Source organism: Drosophila teissieri, chromosome 2L (assembly GCF_016746235.2).
Source record: "Drosophila teissieri strain GT53w chromosome 2L, Prin_Dtei_1.1, whole genome shotgun sequence".
Classification (NCBI taxonomy): domain Eukaryota; kingdom Metazoa; phylum Arthropoda; class Insecta; order Diptera; family Drosophilidae; genus Drosophila; species Drosophila teissieri.
In genome coordinates this window covers 11,742,149-11,759,717 of record NC_053029.1, presented here as the reverse complement: position 1 = coordinate 11,759,717, position 17,569 = coordinate 11,742,149, and the positions used below count along the sequence as shown (strand labels likewise).

The following is a 17,569-nucleotide window of genomic DNA, read 5'->3' as shown; positions in this document are numbered from 1 at the left end:
CGCACAAATATGAGCAGCAATATCGGCATACGCATGCTAATGATGATTATGCCTCATTTATAGTGCGCTAATTGAACGCGAAATTGCTCGATACATTCAATACAACCAAGCCAAACCAAACCAAACCATTCGCAAACAAACAACAACTCCAAGGGAAAAAGCCTACCCAGTGTGTCAGTGAGAGTGTGTGTGCGCCGTCGAACAGATAAACCCGATCTGCAATCAGCAATCAGCAATAATGGATATCAGCTATATCTTCGTGATCTGCCTGATGGCCCTGTGCAGCGGCGGCAGCAGTCTCAGCCAAGTCGAGGGCAAACAGAAGTCCGGAAGGGGCCGGGGCTCCATGTGGTGGTAAGTTCGTCGAATATTTTCCCTTCCATTAAATTGGGCAATTAGCGGGCGGGCGAAAATGAAATCAGCAAACACCAGCCGGGGAAAAATTGAAGAGCAGAAGGCAACGTACAACAGCGGGGCACGCGCCGCAACAGTTCGGGAAACATTTCCCACAGCAACAAACCTGCAAACAAACAAACCAAAAAAAAAGTTTAAAGGTCTTGTGCGTCACGCACCAAATGCGGAAGCCACAAAATGCACACACACTAAAAACTAAAGAAAAAAAGCTACGACTTCTTCTCAGCTTCGTTCATCTTCTCGCCCGATGAAAGCAATTAAAAATTCTAAGCGCGCATTCAACTTTTACTTGGGATAGACTTTGTGTGTGTGTGTGTGTGTGACACAGTTTCAGATATGAATGGGGTTTTGGGTGAATGGCAGGGGGGCATATAAAGACTCGATAAGGAAGTCCAGACCTGGGGATCTACCGCGGAGATGCAGCTACAGTTACTAAATCAAGTTCGTTGCCTAAGTCTTTCGTTTGGCATGCGGAAAAATTATGGATTTCAACTTGAATAATGTATTAAAAGTGTAAATTTGATTTTTGTTTCGCTAAATATAAATAATGCATAAAGGTTTTTAGACACTGCGGCTGAACCGCAATCGTAAATGAATGTTTAAAATCCCATATTTGGGCACTAACTGATATTTGTCATTGGTATTATTAGACAGCTCCCACAGATTCTCTTGCTTTGATGAGTTGTTTGTTTGACTTTTATCACGTGCAAAACTTCAGCTGAGCCTTAATAACTTTTTATAACGGCATAAATTTCGACCTGAACAATAAAAATCATCACAAATACATAAAAACACATCGCACAAATTGCGACTACGGCTGCGACTTCGGATTGCCGTCGCATAAATCTCAGTTCGGGGCATCGATTTAATCCGCCTGGGAATTCAAAAATCGATCGGCAATCGCTGACCCGCTGATCGCCACAGATGTTACACTTTCGATCAAGTTTATATTGTATTTACGTACTTTTATTAATTTTCGTTGCATTGCGCAACGTTCCGTTCCCACCGCAATCAGCATTCAATTGAATTGGCAATTAATTTGCATTCTCCGCTGCCTGTCAATAAACATTTGTTTATGCTTGTTTATTGTTTGTTATGTGAATAAATAAATGTTGCTAATGAAGCGCGCAAAAAAATATTATAAAGATCAACAATTGAAACGAGAAAATAAAGTATGACAGGTCAGAGAGAAGAAAAGCGTTAGCCGACAGGTGTCTGCAAATATTTGTCCATCTTCGTGTGAGTGTACCTAATTTATATACATATGTACATACATATGTATGGGTTTGTGTGTGGTTTATGCATGAGTAACGCCGGCAATTGACGTATACCGCCCAGAAACAACAAATATACGAAATAGAAAAGACACTGAAAAGCCGCAATTGAAAAACCGAAAAAAAGATACTCACTGCCAAAAGAAAAACAGCTCGATCTCAAGTCAAGTGGAAAGACACAAAAGCCGTTGGAAAATATGACGAAAAAAATAGTGTGTACAGCTGGTGGAAATCCTCGTCCCCTTCATTCTCGTTCTCATAATTAGGCGCAAAACTCAGCCAAGCATTTAATAGTTTTGACAACCGCCTTTCGAAGATTGCTCTATTAACTTTCGGTTTTCTGCTTCATTTTCTTTCAGGGGCATTGCCAAGGTCGGCGAACCCAACAACATTACGCCCATCATGTACATGGATCCCGCCATCCACTCCACGTTGAGAAGGAAACAGCGCCGCCTGGTCAGGGACAATCCCGGTGTACTGGGTGCCCTGGTCAAGGGCGCCAACTTGGCCATCAGCGAGTGCCAGCACCAGTTCAGGAATCGTCGCTGGAACTGCTCGACGAGAAACTTCTCGAGGGGCAAGAATCTATTCGGCAAAATCGTTGATCGAGGTGAGCTAACAATATTGTTTTTATTGAAAATAGCACTCAATTGGAGTACTTGCAACTCACTTAAGACTCCTTTTACCATGGGAAATATGATCCATCGATCTATTCGGGGTTACGCCTACTAGCTAACTACTAGAAAACGAGGCTACGGCTACCACACAAATTGCTTGCATAACGCAGCTCGAATCCAGTTTTTCCCTTTGACTGGCCCTTTATTTATGTTATGAAATGTCACTCCCCTGGACATCTTCAGCATACGTACGTATGTGGCGCTTGTTTGTTATTGTAATACGATCTGAGCACTTGGCTGCATGAATATATGTTGTATATGGGTTGACTACCCTTTTGAAGGGGCCACTTTCCCCTGGACGGACAAGCGGATCGGATCGGTTCGGAGCGGATTGGGTCGGGTCGGTTCGGTTCGGAGGAACAAAGAGTTGGCTCTGTGCTCGCTGCACTTGCTCCACTTGCGTTTCGGTTTCAGCGTGTTTATGCTAATGAGCACAAGTTGGCAGCACCACTGGAACCACCGAGCCACTGTACCACTGAGCCACTGTTGTCACTCACTCAGCCATTCAAATCAATCAAACGTGCTTGTCTTCTGGGAGTTTAGTTCGCCTGCTGCGCCAGCAAAATCCCAGGAGAACGGCCAGTTTTTCTTCATATCAATGTAAACAAAAGTCGCGCATGCGCAGTTTTTGTCCTAGCGCGTTTTTGCTGGAAATCAGTACGACTCCCGCCCCCGCCTGCTGTTTTATTAGCTACTGTTTTGTCCTGTTTTCCCGTCCTGACATCCTGAAACTGAATCTTAAACTACCTGATGTCCGTGTATATATATATATACAATATAGTGGGCGTGGCAAGCGTCGCGTGGCTTCGATACTCCGATTCCGCTGCGTCCGTCTGTCAACGGCAGCTGACTTTTATAGCCAGGCTCTTGACCTTATCAAGTTATTTTGACTCTGCGCCAACATCCTTTTTATGAGCTCTCGACATTTTATGGATTACTTAAAAAGAAAAGGGAAATTATGGCCCTGGTGACAGCTTTTTATCGCAGCACTTTCATCGCTTTCCACAATCAAATTTTATTTTAATGTATTTGCCGTAACGTGCCCTTGGCCCTAATTAACACCTAGAGCGCACCATTAACACTTGGGGTTCGCAGCTGAGCCAGTGGCTTCCAAACTGCTGGAAACTAATAGAAGAGGAAGAAGTAGGAACCCTGCCAGCGGGACACACTGCCGAAATGCCCATCTTGACTGGATTCCTTCCTTCTTTTTTTTCTTTCGTTTTAAGTCCTAGGGCTGGCCTAACTTGTTTTCTAATTGGTGACACCTTGTCAATTTGCCACGCCACACGCTTTAACAGGCAGTCTCTATTAGTGAATATTCGTTGGGTTCCTCGTACAGATCCCTTTTTTGGCAATCATCATCGGTTCGTGACGAAGCCGCTCCGGGTGTCGTCCCTGTCTCTCTATGGTATGCCTATGTATGTATGTATATTCCTGTGGGTTTTATATCAAGAGCTCTAAACTATTCCGGGAACTGCTGACGCTGCTGTCACTAAGCAGCTTAACCCCGAGATGAGCTGTACTCCCGGTTTTTCGTCTTGGCTGCCAGGCTGAGGATCAGCAAGGCATCCTGCTTCTGATTTTCGTCCTGCTCTCAATTTCAAGCAGCTCGCGCCACGCCCACTCACAGCGGAAATCCGTTTGTGGCAATTATATAAATCAGAACAGAATCGTATCGCATTACATGCGGAAATTTATTTATTTCTTGGTTGCTCCATTTTGGCCACACCCTTTCTTTGCCTAATTGCTCAGGGTGCACCACCCTCGCTTTTTATTCTACATATTTCGTTTATATTTCGTATTTATTATCTTTTGTTCGCTATTTACGCACAAAACGAGGAAAGCGACGCCACAAAAGGAGAGTACGAAATGCAAACAACATTTCGCTTCCAAAAGGTAACGCGAATTCTTGCTAAGCTAATCACCAGAAACAAAAAAAACAAAGTCACCAATGACTGTGTCACGCCCCTGGGTCCGCTCCTCCGCCCTCCACCCCCCGCCCCCTGTTCCGATCCCACCTCGCACCCCCGCCTCTGTGATGATTCCCATAGCGTTTGCGCATGCGCCGCCGTCTTATCGCGGCCCAAAACATCTTGCACATATTTACACACAATTTACCTGTGTGCGCCTTCAATTTCGTTACATACGTGAAATTATTTGAGGAAAAACGAAAAGACGAGCAAACGAGAATACGAAACCACCAACGACAAACAAACAAACATTAACCGGGAATTGGTGGCTCGCTGCGGTATAGTTTCGAAAAAATAAACCAAATTATTTCGTGGTCGAATTCCAGGAAATCGAAATCAAAAGCGGCGAAATTCCCAACACCAAGCGGAAGTTGTTTTCCGTGATACGGCGAGCGCTAGAATGTGTCAATCGTCAAGTGCAGACTAGTCAATCACAGATGCGTCAATCGGCACCTCAACGAAAATAAGTTGGGCCGTGATTTGGGGTTTCTAAAATGGCTAAAGGGCTTGGTCCTTTCAAATGCTAAATGTTACTCACTCACATGGAAGCGGGCATGAGTTTTTCATTTAATAATAAATAATACATTTGAAGTACCTTACACGATGCGAAGCGCAACTGGAAATGCCAAACAAGGTTGACAAGACGCTACTCAGGAATTTTCAGCTACCTGACCGGCGGGTCCATCCCTATATTACACTCGTACATCATATCATATCTTGAGCTATGAACCGAGGCGAAACCACTTGAAAAATTATCTGCAACATGTAAATTCAATTTTCATTGTTCTTTATCTGTGATGGTCTCTGAGAGCGACTCGGGGCAGAAACCGAACCAGAAACAGAACAGAAACAGAAACGGAGGCAGTTACTAAAAATAAAAGTAAAAATAAATGTTAAGAGCACAGGAGGGGAAGGGGGGAAACTGTCCACTCAAAATGGATTGTGCCGAGATGGGCCCAAAGTGTTAAGTTGGAATTTATAGTTGAGCGTTTAATCTGTGTCAGGTTTTGGTGCGCTCATCTCTCTTTTCCGCCGTGCCATCGTGGCATTGATAACTTGAAGTGTCATAATTGACCAGGCTTTGCAAGACAAGTGCCATTACTCATAACGAAAATGTTCAACTCTTGCCCACGACCACCATCTCCGGCCATCACTTCACTTGGCCGAGATTGAGATCTTGTCTTGGTCGCGGTATTGGTATTGGTATTGGTATTGGTATTGCTCTTCGGTGCCAAGTGGAACACCCAGAAGGCGAAAATAATGACTGCACGGCGAAGAAATCTCATGAAATCAGCCATGATCATCACGTTCCTTGCCTTTGCTTTAAAATACTTCTGAAAATTGGGCCAAAATTATAACTGAATTAAATTAAATGAGCTATAAAATAAACAATGTATTAAATATTTGATTTGTCTTAATTCCAGGCTGCCGCGAGACGAGCTTCATTTACGCCATCACCAGCGCGGCGGTGACCCACTCGATTGCCAGGGCCTGCAGCGAGGGAACGATAGAGTCCTGCACCTGCGACTACAGCCACCAGTCGCGATCCCCGCAAGCCAACCACCAGGCGGGCAGTGTGGCCGGCGTGCGGGACTGGGAGTGGGGCGGCTGCTCGGACAACATCGGATTCGGGTTCAAGTTCTCCCGGGAGTTCGTCGATACCGGCGAGCGGGGTCGCAATCTGCGCGAGAAGATGAATCTGCACAACAACGAGGCGGGTCGAGCGGTAAGTTCAGCTATCCCACATTAATGCACTGAAAAACGTTTATAACTATAGTCAATGGCTTTAGTTTATAGGCCTTTTTCTCAGTGCTCCTCGTATTAAGTAGTCCAAATGTTCGGTTTAAGCCTGGCTGGGCGATTTACGACTGGAGCGCTAATAAAAACCAGCGACGACAATTTCCGTCCCCACAATTAATTGGAGCCGAACGCCAATTGGCCTAGCTTGTACAGATTAGCGCCCTCTCTTTCGCTGCCCCTGCAGCTGTCTCTTTCGGCCGAGAATGTGGGGGATATCTGCACTCGTTTGCGCTTGTGTCGCTCGTATATTAACTCGTTGACAGCTTCCAGTTCCCCTCCACATGCAGGCAAATAGTAGGACTCTAGTTTTGGGGGCACTGCACAGTGGTCGGAAATTGATTAAATTTATTAAAAACAGATAATTATATCCCACATCCAACAGATACTTGAGTTGTAATGGTAGAATCAAGCTAGATTTTTGGCATAATAGTATGGACTTTTTTGCCTAACCCAACCACTGTGCAGTGCCAGTCCTGCTGTCCATTTTAGTGGGGCGTAGAAAGTAGCACACTGCGCCAACATCCACTACATCCACCGTATCCCACTAGAGTCGTCCGATGCCACCGGATCCGGGCCTAGTCCTCCGACTTTTCAGGGAGGGAGCAGGGCCCACCGCCTGTGTTATTATTTTATTACTTGTTATGGGCCGCAGCTCCGTAATCATGGCGATCAGCATGATGATGATCATCGGGATGCGGCGGCCGCTGCTAACCGAACTAACTGAAGGCCCCCAACTGCGTTGATTTCTTACTTTTGGTCCGCGCACAACAATTACAACCAGCAACTTCGGGGGGGACATGCAACAAGCGCACACACACAGCAAGTTGCAACAACATTTATTGATTTTTAATAACTGCAACAACGTGGCAGGCGGGCCGCCAATCTTCCAACCAGTCAGCCAGCCAGCCAGTAAGCCATCCAGCCATTCAGCCAGCAAAACAGCAAAACGGCAAAAACGACTGGCCAAGAAAAAACAGCAAAATAATTAAGTGAAAAACATATTGCGAGTCGGTCGGTCGATTCGCAAGAAGCCTAATAAAGTCATACTAATGAACAATCTCTCCCCGCTCCTTTCTCGATCTACAGCACGTCCAGGCGGAGATGCGACAGGAGTGCAAATGCCACGGCATGTCCGGCTCGTGTACAGTGAAGACCTGCTGGATGCGACTGGCCAACTTCCGTGTGATTGGCGACAACCTAAAGGCCCGCTTCGACGGCGCCACCCGCGTGCAAGTGACCAACAGCCTGCGGGCCACCAACGCTCTGGCCCCAGTCAGCCCGAATGCCGCCGTCTCCAATTCCGTGGGCTCCAACGGCCTGATCATCCCCCAGTCGGGCCTCGTCTACGGCGAGGAGGAGGAGCGCATGCTGAACGATCATATGCCGGACATCCTGCTGGAGAACAGCCACCCGATCAGCAAGATCCACCACCCGAACATGCCGTCGCCCAACAGTTTGCCCCAGGCTGGGCAAAGGGGAGGACGCAATGGACGTCGTCAGGGGCGCAAGCATAATAGGTAAGGATCACCAGGATATTTCTGCTTTAAATCCCAACTTCCCAATCTCATTAAATCATCAATGTTCATATAGCTCGAATGTTCCCTAAAATTACATGCTTACTCATTACCTTCTTGTTCTGTTCCTTGCAGATACCACTTCCAACTGAATCCGCACAATCCCGAGCACAAGCCACCCGGCTCGAAGGACCTCGTCTATCTGGAGCCCTCGCCGAGCTTCTGCGAGAAGAACCTGCGGCACGGCATCCTGGGCACCCATGGGCGCCAGTGCAACGAGACCTCGCTGGGCGTCGACGGCTGTGGGCTGATGTGCTGTGGGCGTGGCTATCGGCGGGACGAGGTCGTGGTGGTGGAGCGCTGCGCCTGCACCTTCCACTGGTGCTGCGAGGTCAAGTGCAAGCTGTGTCGGACCAAGAAGGTCATCTACACGTGTCTGTAAGGACACTGCCCACCTCCACCTCCGTCCCCCCTCCTTTGAAGCCCCCCTCTTCGTTCTTTGTATGTGTTATGTATTTTGTCTACGCTTAGCCTTTGTTATTAGCACCTTAAGAGCCTAGACTATAGCCTAGTTAAAGATACGACTAACGACTAAACGCCCCTGAAGTGTACCATCTAAACTCCTTTCAACTCTCACTTTTTTTAGCAGTATTACACAAGGAATATTAACGAATAGATTTCAAGAAGAAGTGAGGAATACAACATGTGTTTGCCCAGTTTTTAGTCATGTAAGCCAGTTCCCTTCCCCCAATCGAAGCAAAATATTTTGTAAATTACAAAGCGCCCCATTTTTGTACCCTTAGATAATAGTTATCGAAGTAACTTACTTTAGTGTAGCTTAAAGTTTTCGAAGCGCGTCCCCTTCCTGCTGAGTCCCCCTCCCCACGCTGTCGTTTAAAATCGTTTTAAATCATTGAAAACAAGACTGAAAATTCAAAAAACGCGCAGCTCCTTTCTTCTCTCTAGCGAGCACTGCTTGAACTGCTTGCACACTGCTTTGGCCAGGACCAAAACGTATGCGAAGTGGGCAGGATAATAGTTCGAGAACATCGGTAACCAGGGCTGGAAAACATTTGGAATACAACAAACTACAAATTCCACTACAGTTTTTCCACTTCCCCATGGTCATACAAAACAACAAATATCTTTTGTGTACATAAATAAGATTAAATTAACTTATAGTTTTAGAGTAAATTCATACCAACCACCCCATGAAGTACGGAAAAAGATTTTAGTTGCTTGGAATTTATGAAATTTTGCACACGAAATATTTTTTTTGTAAACATTTAACGCATTTAACTTAAAAACCCAAACCCCCCCATTGTAGGTATTACTAACTAATTAAATGCACTTAGCTGGCTAGTTAAACTAAGTATACAAATAGCTCGATATGAATATAATATTTAATTAATTTATACTAGCTCATAGACATTCAATTTTGTAAAGTATTAATGCGAAGGAAAACAAGAAGCAAAAAAGCGAGCAGAAAAATGCGAATGCAATCGAAAACAAATCAATAAAAAATCACAAAACGACAATGAGTAAAAAATTACAAAAAATAAACGCCAAGTGGAATTCATTTTGTATGGGCTGCTTTGTGTGGCTGGGGCAATTATTTGGCCCATGTGTGTGGGGCAATTAGCCGGGCAGGTGGAGTATGCGGGGAAAGGGGCAGGGGCAGGGGCAGGGGAAGGGGAAGGGGCAGGGGAAGGGGAAGGGGCAGGGGCACGGGTCAGGGTCGCCGATCTGCTCTGAGGCATTTCAATATTTGATTTAAGCCAGCTCACAGCGGCAGTAACAGCGGCAGTAACAGCGGCAGTGGCAGTGGCAGTTTCCCAAGCGCATTTTTTGCTCTTGCAGCAACTGTCAGCCTGGGCAGCTACAGAAAGCAGAAACAACTGCTGCAACAAGCAGCGACAGTTGCATCTTTTGTATATCGTCGGCAAAAGTCGGCGGATAAACCCCTCAGCACCGGCACTCCCCCTTCGCCGCCCATGCCAGCTGACAATGCGAACGACAATTCCGCGCTGTCAGCGGCCAGCCATCGAATGCGGCTTTCAAGTTTTAGCGACTCAGGATTGAGGATGTGGCTGTGGATGTGGCTATGGATGTTGCTATGGATGTGGATGTGGATGTTTATGTGGACGCGGATGAGGTTCAGCTTGAGGTTGAGGTTGAGGCAGATCTTCGACGCTGGACGATCGCGACATGCAATTGCCGGTCCAACTATGCAACCTGACATCCGACAGATCTAGACGAGAGCAGGCGGTAGAGATAAACCTAAGCCTGGATGAGGCTCACATTGATCCTGATTTCAGCTACTGATCTTCAGATGAAGATGGACCTGTAGCTGGAGCTGGAACTGGAGCTGGAGCAGGCGACCCTGGCTAGCTAAACAACAACAGCTCTAGCCGGAACAAAAAAAGTGATCGTGCTACATGTGTCCACTGTGCTTGACAGTTTTCGCTTCGCCTTTTCTTTTTCCTACGGGTGGGAAAACAATTTTTCGTCCAGAAAGCGAGATTCCAGCGAGATGTTTGATTAGCTGGAGATTTCTCAGAGACCTTGAGCTGTGTGATCCCTATCTAATTGCTCGCCATTACCAAGGCCAGCACTATCTGAGGTGCTAAGTACTATTCAGACGCACTATCAAAAAACGGCTTTTAAATATTACAGTATCATCACATTCGAAGATCGATCATCTGCTCTGAAATCATTTGGTTTTCATGTACCTTAACCCATTCCCATTCCCCATTATGTCACTTGTAATTAGTGAATATCTTGCAAATGCCCGGCAAATGATTCACAGTACACTGAGAAATCAGGTATATCACATTTCGTCCACATTTCTTGGCATTTTAGTTAAAAAAATGTATATTTATGTTGTTCTATTATTTTTAGCCATACTTGCTATTGAAATTCAACTTATCTGCTTTAGTAACATTAATTGGATTAAGTTTCTGATGGATTAAAATTGATTAGTTTTTCTCAGTGCTGCCACGAGACAGCCTCTGCCAGCCTATTGGGTCCATTGAATCTATTCGCATTATTGGGCATCTCATAACCCCTCGGGGCACACAGTACGCCCAGTTAGAGATTGATGTGCCATTGTTGTTATTTAGTTGGCACCGCGAGGCGACAATTGTTGTCTCCAATGAGTCGTTGTCCCGGTGTGTTGTCGCTGTCTGGTCCACTGGTCCGCTGGTCCGAGGAGACATTGCTCCTAATCAATAAAACTAACGAGCGGATTAAGATTATGTTGGCATGGAGTGCTGTTGCAGCTACGAGCATTGGTATTGTATTGCCACTATTGCCACTGCGTCCGCCGACGGAGGCGAGAGACCAAAAGCGGCGCACGCTCCTCCCAAAAATGGTCAGGCGGCCTAATGAATTGCGAGTCGCCAGCGTCGTCCACTACACGCAGCCTGTGCAGCATACAAAATTTCAAAAAAAATGCGAAAGAGATGGAACTCACGCAGTGGAACCGCAAGTACCCTAGAATAATTAGAATGAGGTTTTTATAAATATGTTGTGCTTAAGGTGTTATTCAATAACTTATGTAACTCAAAATGCCTCTAAACAATATTCTAAAGTATCATAAGCAAAACTTTACATCTTGGCTTTATATTTTTTATGTAAAGTTGAATTTTATTTGTAGAATTCCTTAAATAATATGAAATATATTTTTCATTTGGTAACTACAACTATAAAATTTGTAGTATTCTATTTATGTCAATGATATCAAATATATTTTTCATTTGCTAACTATAACTATAACATGAATATATGAGTTCAAAGGCAAGTTCCAATTTCAGGGGCTCCTGCCAACTGTTGGCCCAAAGTCTCATACCCACTGGAAGAGTCCGTTGAAAAGAGATGGAGGAAAGAAGATCGGGCCACAAAAAAAAAGAGCGGATCGGGATCCCCATGTCGGTCATCGTCATCTTCCTCCGCGGGCTCGTCAATCGCTCGGTGGTTCGATAAGCGGATCGATGGAGCGATGGATCGATGGTTTGCCAGTGCGCATGAGCGTTCGATGGATCGATCGACTGCTTGGCCCGCTGATGTGCATGTGGATGTGGATGTGACAATGACAGTTGTTGTTCGTCATGTTTGGAGCATGTAGTGCCCCAAGCCCCTCGTCCCCTCGTCTCCTCGTCCCCTTGCTCGGCGTATTATGCCTTGCTCCTCTTTTGTGTTGTAATTGCAGACGCCACACGTTTCGCGCGCTGTTTGATTTGGAAATTGCAACAGATCGGCTCGGAATGGGCCATATATATGGCGATGGGGGCATCTCATTGACTTGGCATTCCCGGCACGCGCACTTCTTGGCATGACAAGACTTTCAAGCCTCCACTCCGTTACCCCCCACCCCTCCTTATTCACTCTTTCGGCCCTTTGGCCACAATGAAAATTTCGACTCAAGCCTCCCTGTGTGTGCGTTAATTAAGTGGCAATTGTTGCGAGGCGTGAGAATTTGGCGGATTAGGCAAAGAAATGTAAGTGACCTACGGAAGACAGCAATTGCTATTGCTTTTGGGTTGAGCTTCAGCGCTGTTCTCCCATTTGGGGCAAGGGTCTCCCTATATGGCATCGCAACCTGGGAGATCTCCGCTCCAAAGGCATTTATCAAGTTGGCGAACTTTACTAATAATAGATTTAATAGTATGTTCAATTTAAGCTGTTAAATTGAACGTAATGATAATCACAGCTGTATTCTTTGACAATCCTCAATATGATTATCCATAATGCCATTGATTTGTATGCCCCAGGACTGAAACAGGACTGAATCGCTGGCCTAGTGCCTATGGCTATCAATCATCGAGCCGCGGCCTGTTAACATGGGCGACAAGTTCTGCGATTGCCGCAACCAGGAAGCAATGACCAAGCACCGGAGTGGAGACCAACAGACCAAGAGACCAACAGACCACCAGAGGAGCAACTGGCCACTGGTAATGCCCTCTGAGACCGACTAGACCAGACTCCCGACCATGTAATTAACAGCACGCAAAAAGTGTTTGCGAAGCGTTTATGGAGTATGGATGGGGCTGGGATTCCGCTGGAGGCAGCCATTGGATATGGGTGTCCCATTGGCCGAAGGCGACACGCATGTAAACATTCCCATTTTTGGCTAAAGACGCGACAGCTGCTCCGGACATCGGGACTGGGGACTGGAGTGCACATCACCCTTTCTGTTTCGCAGTACACAGAGAAATATTAAAAAAAAGTTATTCTTTTACTAGGTAATTTAGTCAGAAGTGTTGTCTTTACTTTCGCATAACAAATAACCAGGAAACAGAACTGTGTCGTTTACATTTCGATTGAATATCTGTTTTATTCAAAGAGACGACTACTTTTTCTCACCGTGCAGTCCATTCCATTCCCATCTGGGTGGCCAAGTTGGCAAAGACAATCTGAAGATCGTAATTGAGTTACAAAAAGGTCAATCGATCCACGATGTGGAGTTGTGGAGTGTCAGTGCTCGACTTTAATTTATTTTATAATTACACGCACTTTATGCCTAATTAGTTTTGTTTTTCTGCACCCCTCCGTTAAGCCTCCGCTCCCCCTTGTACCCTTTGGACCCCTACCCCCTCCCCTCTTCCAGTTGCCTGTCTGTCGGATCGGGGCCACAAAAAAGTTTCCCATCATTTGGCTTCCATTATGCAGCGTTCGCGGCCACCGAATTCCAAAGGTGCGCGCGAATGGGCGTCAGGTTTGCACAAACACACAAACACACATGCGTACATGTGTGCAAGTGTGGATGTGAAGCTCGAACAAAGGAGCAAGGTCAGGGTGGGGGAGGGGGGAGCGGAGCGGGGGGAGGTTGTGCGCCTGGGTGCCCACTACGATTCCCAGTCAACGGATGCGAGCGCATTCAGGTCGAGACCCTGCACTGCGCCAAAATATGCACTTAGTTAGCAAAAGACGTAATTCATACGCGGTAATAAGTGTATAGCTATCAAGGGTAAATATTCATTTAGTTAGCAAAATACGAAATTTTTATGTGCTGTTAAGTGTATAGGTATTAAGGATATAATGTATTAAAAAATATTATATATGGTTTATATTTCTTTAAGTTGATTAATGTGTCTTACTATATGATGTCTATACATCTATCTATAACGTAGGAATTAAGCTCTAGCGATGTTAAGCAATCCTTACTTTTTAACACAACTATTGGTTATTTTTTCACAGTGCAAGCCTGCGCTGAGGATCGGGGCAAGGAAGTCCAAGGAGGAGAATCACCGACTGGAGCGATCATCTCATCGGGGCGCTTTTGTGGCCGTCTTCATCGACATGAACGCACTCCTTTGTTTGCCTGGGCCCTTTAGCCTGACCCTTGTGCCCGATCCCGTTCCCGATCCCGATCCCTATCCCAATCCCATCCAAACCCACCCGAACCAAGTCGATCCGAGATCCGAAAAAGAGAGTGAGTTGGTGCGCCAACTTTGTTTAACTTTGCCTTGGCATATTGTTTGTTGTTCTTTTTCCACATTGCCTGCCCTCGTTGTGTTTGTTGGCCGAGCTGTTCCTGTTGTTGGTTTTTAGGGATGCCCTTGCCGAAATCGCAGAGGAAGTCCTCCGGGCATTTCGACATCCATGTGGCTTTGGTGACGCCAGGATCTCTGGTAATTGGTGCTAATACTAATACTAATGTTTTATTTGTAATAAAATTCATTATTCTTCATTCACTTTAATGCAAAAAAGGGTATCCACATATAGCTGTTGCCCAGGTGCGGCAACATTTCGGTGGGTGCGATTTGATAATACTTATAAAGCGCAGGGCTGGACATCCTTACCACCAATTATCCGAAGATGAAAGGAACTCTTACGCCGGAGACACACCCTCTCAGCTCAACTCAACTGATCTCACAACCACTTGACTACAGGAAGTTTCACATATCTGCAGCAACAAAAGATCTTCGCTTGACCAAAATCCAGGCATATCGAAATGTTTGCAGTATAACTAACATACATATATATCGTATATATATATATACGATCCATCTCGCGACTTCCTTTTTGCCGCAGCACTTGAGACAGTTTTTTGTTGCACTTGTTGTGTTCGCGAAGAGGACTGAACTTGGCGCGGCATCTTCTCCGTGCACCTTGATTGTGAGAAAGATAACAACAACAAGAGACAGCGGGACATGAATATAACTATACACGGAGAGAAACATTGGGGGGTTCATTTATACCTATAATGCCTTACAAAGCCTTACCTGAGAAGTAATTCTTCTCTAAATACTTCAGATCCTGACTTACTATTATACTAGTGCGTCTAAGTATTTACGCACATTAAAAACTAAATAACTTGAGTGTTAGGGATTGATATTTACATGAAATACATAAAGTATTTCTCCCTGTGTAGAAGGCAAACAATGAGAAGGCCGCAGGAATTCCTCGGCCGAGATTAAGGAGGGGCGCAAAGAGAGGGCAGGGACCTCGAACAGGTGCTGAGCAAATGGCGAACTATGCCACAAGGTATTGGGGCAATTAGTGCTCAACTAATTGATTTAAGGCATTTCCTCTCTGTCTCCATGGAAAAAGCGGAGATCTGTGGATGCTGGCGATACGTCCAGTTCCACCGCCAGTTCCAGTTGCCTGCAAGCTGGCGATTTCCGCATGAGACCAAAGTCGTCTTCTTGTCTCCGATGGAACGTCTGCGGCTGGAATCTCTGGCATTTTGGACATCGCTTTATCGCTATCCTGGTACTGGTGCTGGTGCTGGTGCTGGTGCTGGTGATGGTAGCCTCGCCTGCCCACCAAATAGTACTCCTCCCCTTCTCCTGGGAGGCAATTAAAAGCTACTCCGCACTGATTGCAACAATTTCAGCTCAAACAAATGGAACGAACAGCGCTCGACAACAACCACATCTCTAAGCTAGAGCTCCTGGAGCCGCCGTTGTCCGTTGCTGGAACCGAATCTGGATCTCATCCTGCGGCTCGATCTCGATCTCCATTTCCATGGCCTCGCACTGAAGGTATTTAGTTTCAATTTGTTGCTTTGTTACTGCGTGTTCTGAGATTTTTCATCTCCGTGCTCGCTTTGTCGTCGATTGCGGATTAACGATGATAGCGTGATTAAAAAAAGTAGCTCTGTGGGATGAAAACATAGCATTGAGTAAGCGAATAATTTCAATAATTAAAATGACTCTGGAAATTATAAAAAAAGATTTAGGAATTTTATAATAAATCTCTTAAAAATACTTTTGTGACACTGCAATATCTACATTGGTTTATATATGTTTCATTATATATCTTATTTATGTTGAAAACATCCTTGAAAGGGAACTAGGATCTCGTGACATTCAGTTGTTGACTATTTCTATTCTCGTGTCACGCTTTCTTCTCTGACCTTGGGGAGAACCTGCTCCAGCTATTGAAGCCCCCCATCCCCCTTTTGGCAACCCACAACGCTGATTAATTTTTGCGCTATTTACACGCTCGTTGGCCCGTTGTGCTCGAGTGCAGCAGTTGCTTTTTAGCTGCAGCTTTAATTTTGTAAAATTAGTCACGCGATTTTTATGTACTCGCCAAACGGGAGGAGCAGCGATATTGGAGGAGGAGGAGCAGCAGCAGCAGGAGCAGCAGGAGAAGGAGCAGGATGGCCGGCAGTGGAGCGGTGGCTGGCTAACTAGTCGAGCTCCAGTCAGATGACAAATGATTTTATTAGCTTAGTTGAGTTAATCAATGTTGATGGTATTTATTAATTATGTTGTGGGCCTGTGTCTTGGCTGCCCGGCCCCGGACTCGGACTCGGACTCGGTTATTCGATCTCACATGTCGATCGATGGGAGGAAGGAAGTGGCCGGCGACATGCAGCTATGTAGTGGCGGTGCTGCGATCTGGTTTTTGCCTCTTTTCTAGGGAGGGAGACTCTGGAGGAAGGCCCCATCCCCATGCAGAGATCCCGCTTTCCTGGGGATCGGCCTCTGCAAATATTGGAGGCGCAGCGAATCCGTATGCCAAATTCAAGGCAAAGTCAAATTACACGCGCCGGCCAAATTGAGTTCAATAATAAGCATGAAGCCAGATACAAGAGTGGACCTCAGTCATCGTCACGAAACGTCTTCATTCGCCTTGGTGGCGGGAAAGGGATGGCCAGCGGTGCACTGAGCGAAAAAAGCGCATTCAAATAAAAGCAAGCAGTTTCTCTTTGATAACTTTGGTAGTTTATAATAGGTATTTGTCTAAGTATAAAAGGATTTTCTGCAAGGAATTGATTGTATTGATTTTATCATAGCTTGGTAGTTCGGTTTTCTTTCAGCGCATGGAGCAAGGAGAGACCTCCGGATGCGCCTGGCACTTCTCTTATAGCTTAAGCGACTGCACCCGATAGTAGTCATCAAAATACACAGACAGACAGTCGAAGCAGCAGATATCCAGAGTGCCCGGGGCCAAAGGGATGGCTCTGAATGCGAGCCTCGGCCTGAAATGGACTGCCCTGGATCGGGGACTGGACTGGACGGCACTGGACGGGACTGGACGGGAGTGGACTGGACTGGACGGATTTAACTCCCAGGTAGTCACGGCCAGTCACGGGTGGGCGCATATGCAAAAGCTCAGCGCCTCGGACTCTCAGATCCACCAGCGGGCCAGGCTCCCTCGCCATGGCAATTTAACACACTTTGGCGCGTGAATTAGGGCCAATTTGGGAATTAAGTAATCTGGCTCTGGCTCTGGGTTCTGGGCTCTGGGTTCAGGCCATCCTCGACATCAGTTGGCATTGCGTGATGAGCAGGCCGATGGTTTATTAGTGACACTATGCCGATCGCGGATATGTATCACCGTGTGATCTCGCTTTTTTGAATTGCATTAATGATAAACCAATAAGCTTTTAAGCTATAGTATATGAAGAGTCTTTGAATGCAATTATTATGAACATGACATATCACTTAAAGCCAACACTGTCA

General features: G+C 45.9%; 1 protein-coding gene across 1 annotated transcript; it reads left to right on the top strand.

Moving 5' to 3' along the window:
* Positions 1-227: 227 nt before the first annotated feature.
* Positions 228-9,209, top strand: LOC122611635 (protein wingless). The gene is made up of 5 exons (XM_043784863.1): positions 228-354; positions 2,048-2,298; positions 5,760-6,061; positions 7,222-7,652; positions 7,785-9,209. The coding sequence occupies exons 1-5, from the start codon at positions 239-241 to the stop codon at positions 8,089-8,091; spliced, it is 1,407 nt and encodes a 468-aa protein (XP_043640798.1). The 5' UTR covers positions 228-238; the 3' UTR covers positions 8,092-9,209.
* Positions 9,210-17,569: the final 8,360 nt, after the last annotated feature.

What these genes read in the sequence shown, in the direction of transcription:
- LOC122611635 (XM_043784863.1), top strand. Translation starts at nt 239, where the DNA reads ATGGATATCAGCTATATCTTCGTGATCTGCCTGATGGCCCTGTGCAGC. An exon ending in GGCCGGGGCTCCATGTGGTG is followed by an intron (nt 355 to 2,047) that starts GTAAGTTCGTCG and finishes ATTTTCTTTCAG; the next exon opens with GGGCATTGCCAAGGTCGGCG. An exon ending in CAGGGGCGCAAGCATAATAG is followed by an intron (nt 7,653 to 7,784) that starts GTAAGGATCACC and finishes TGTTCCTTGCAG; the next exon opens with ATACCACTTCCAACTGAATC.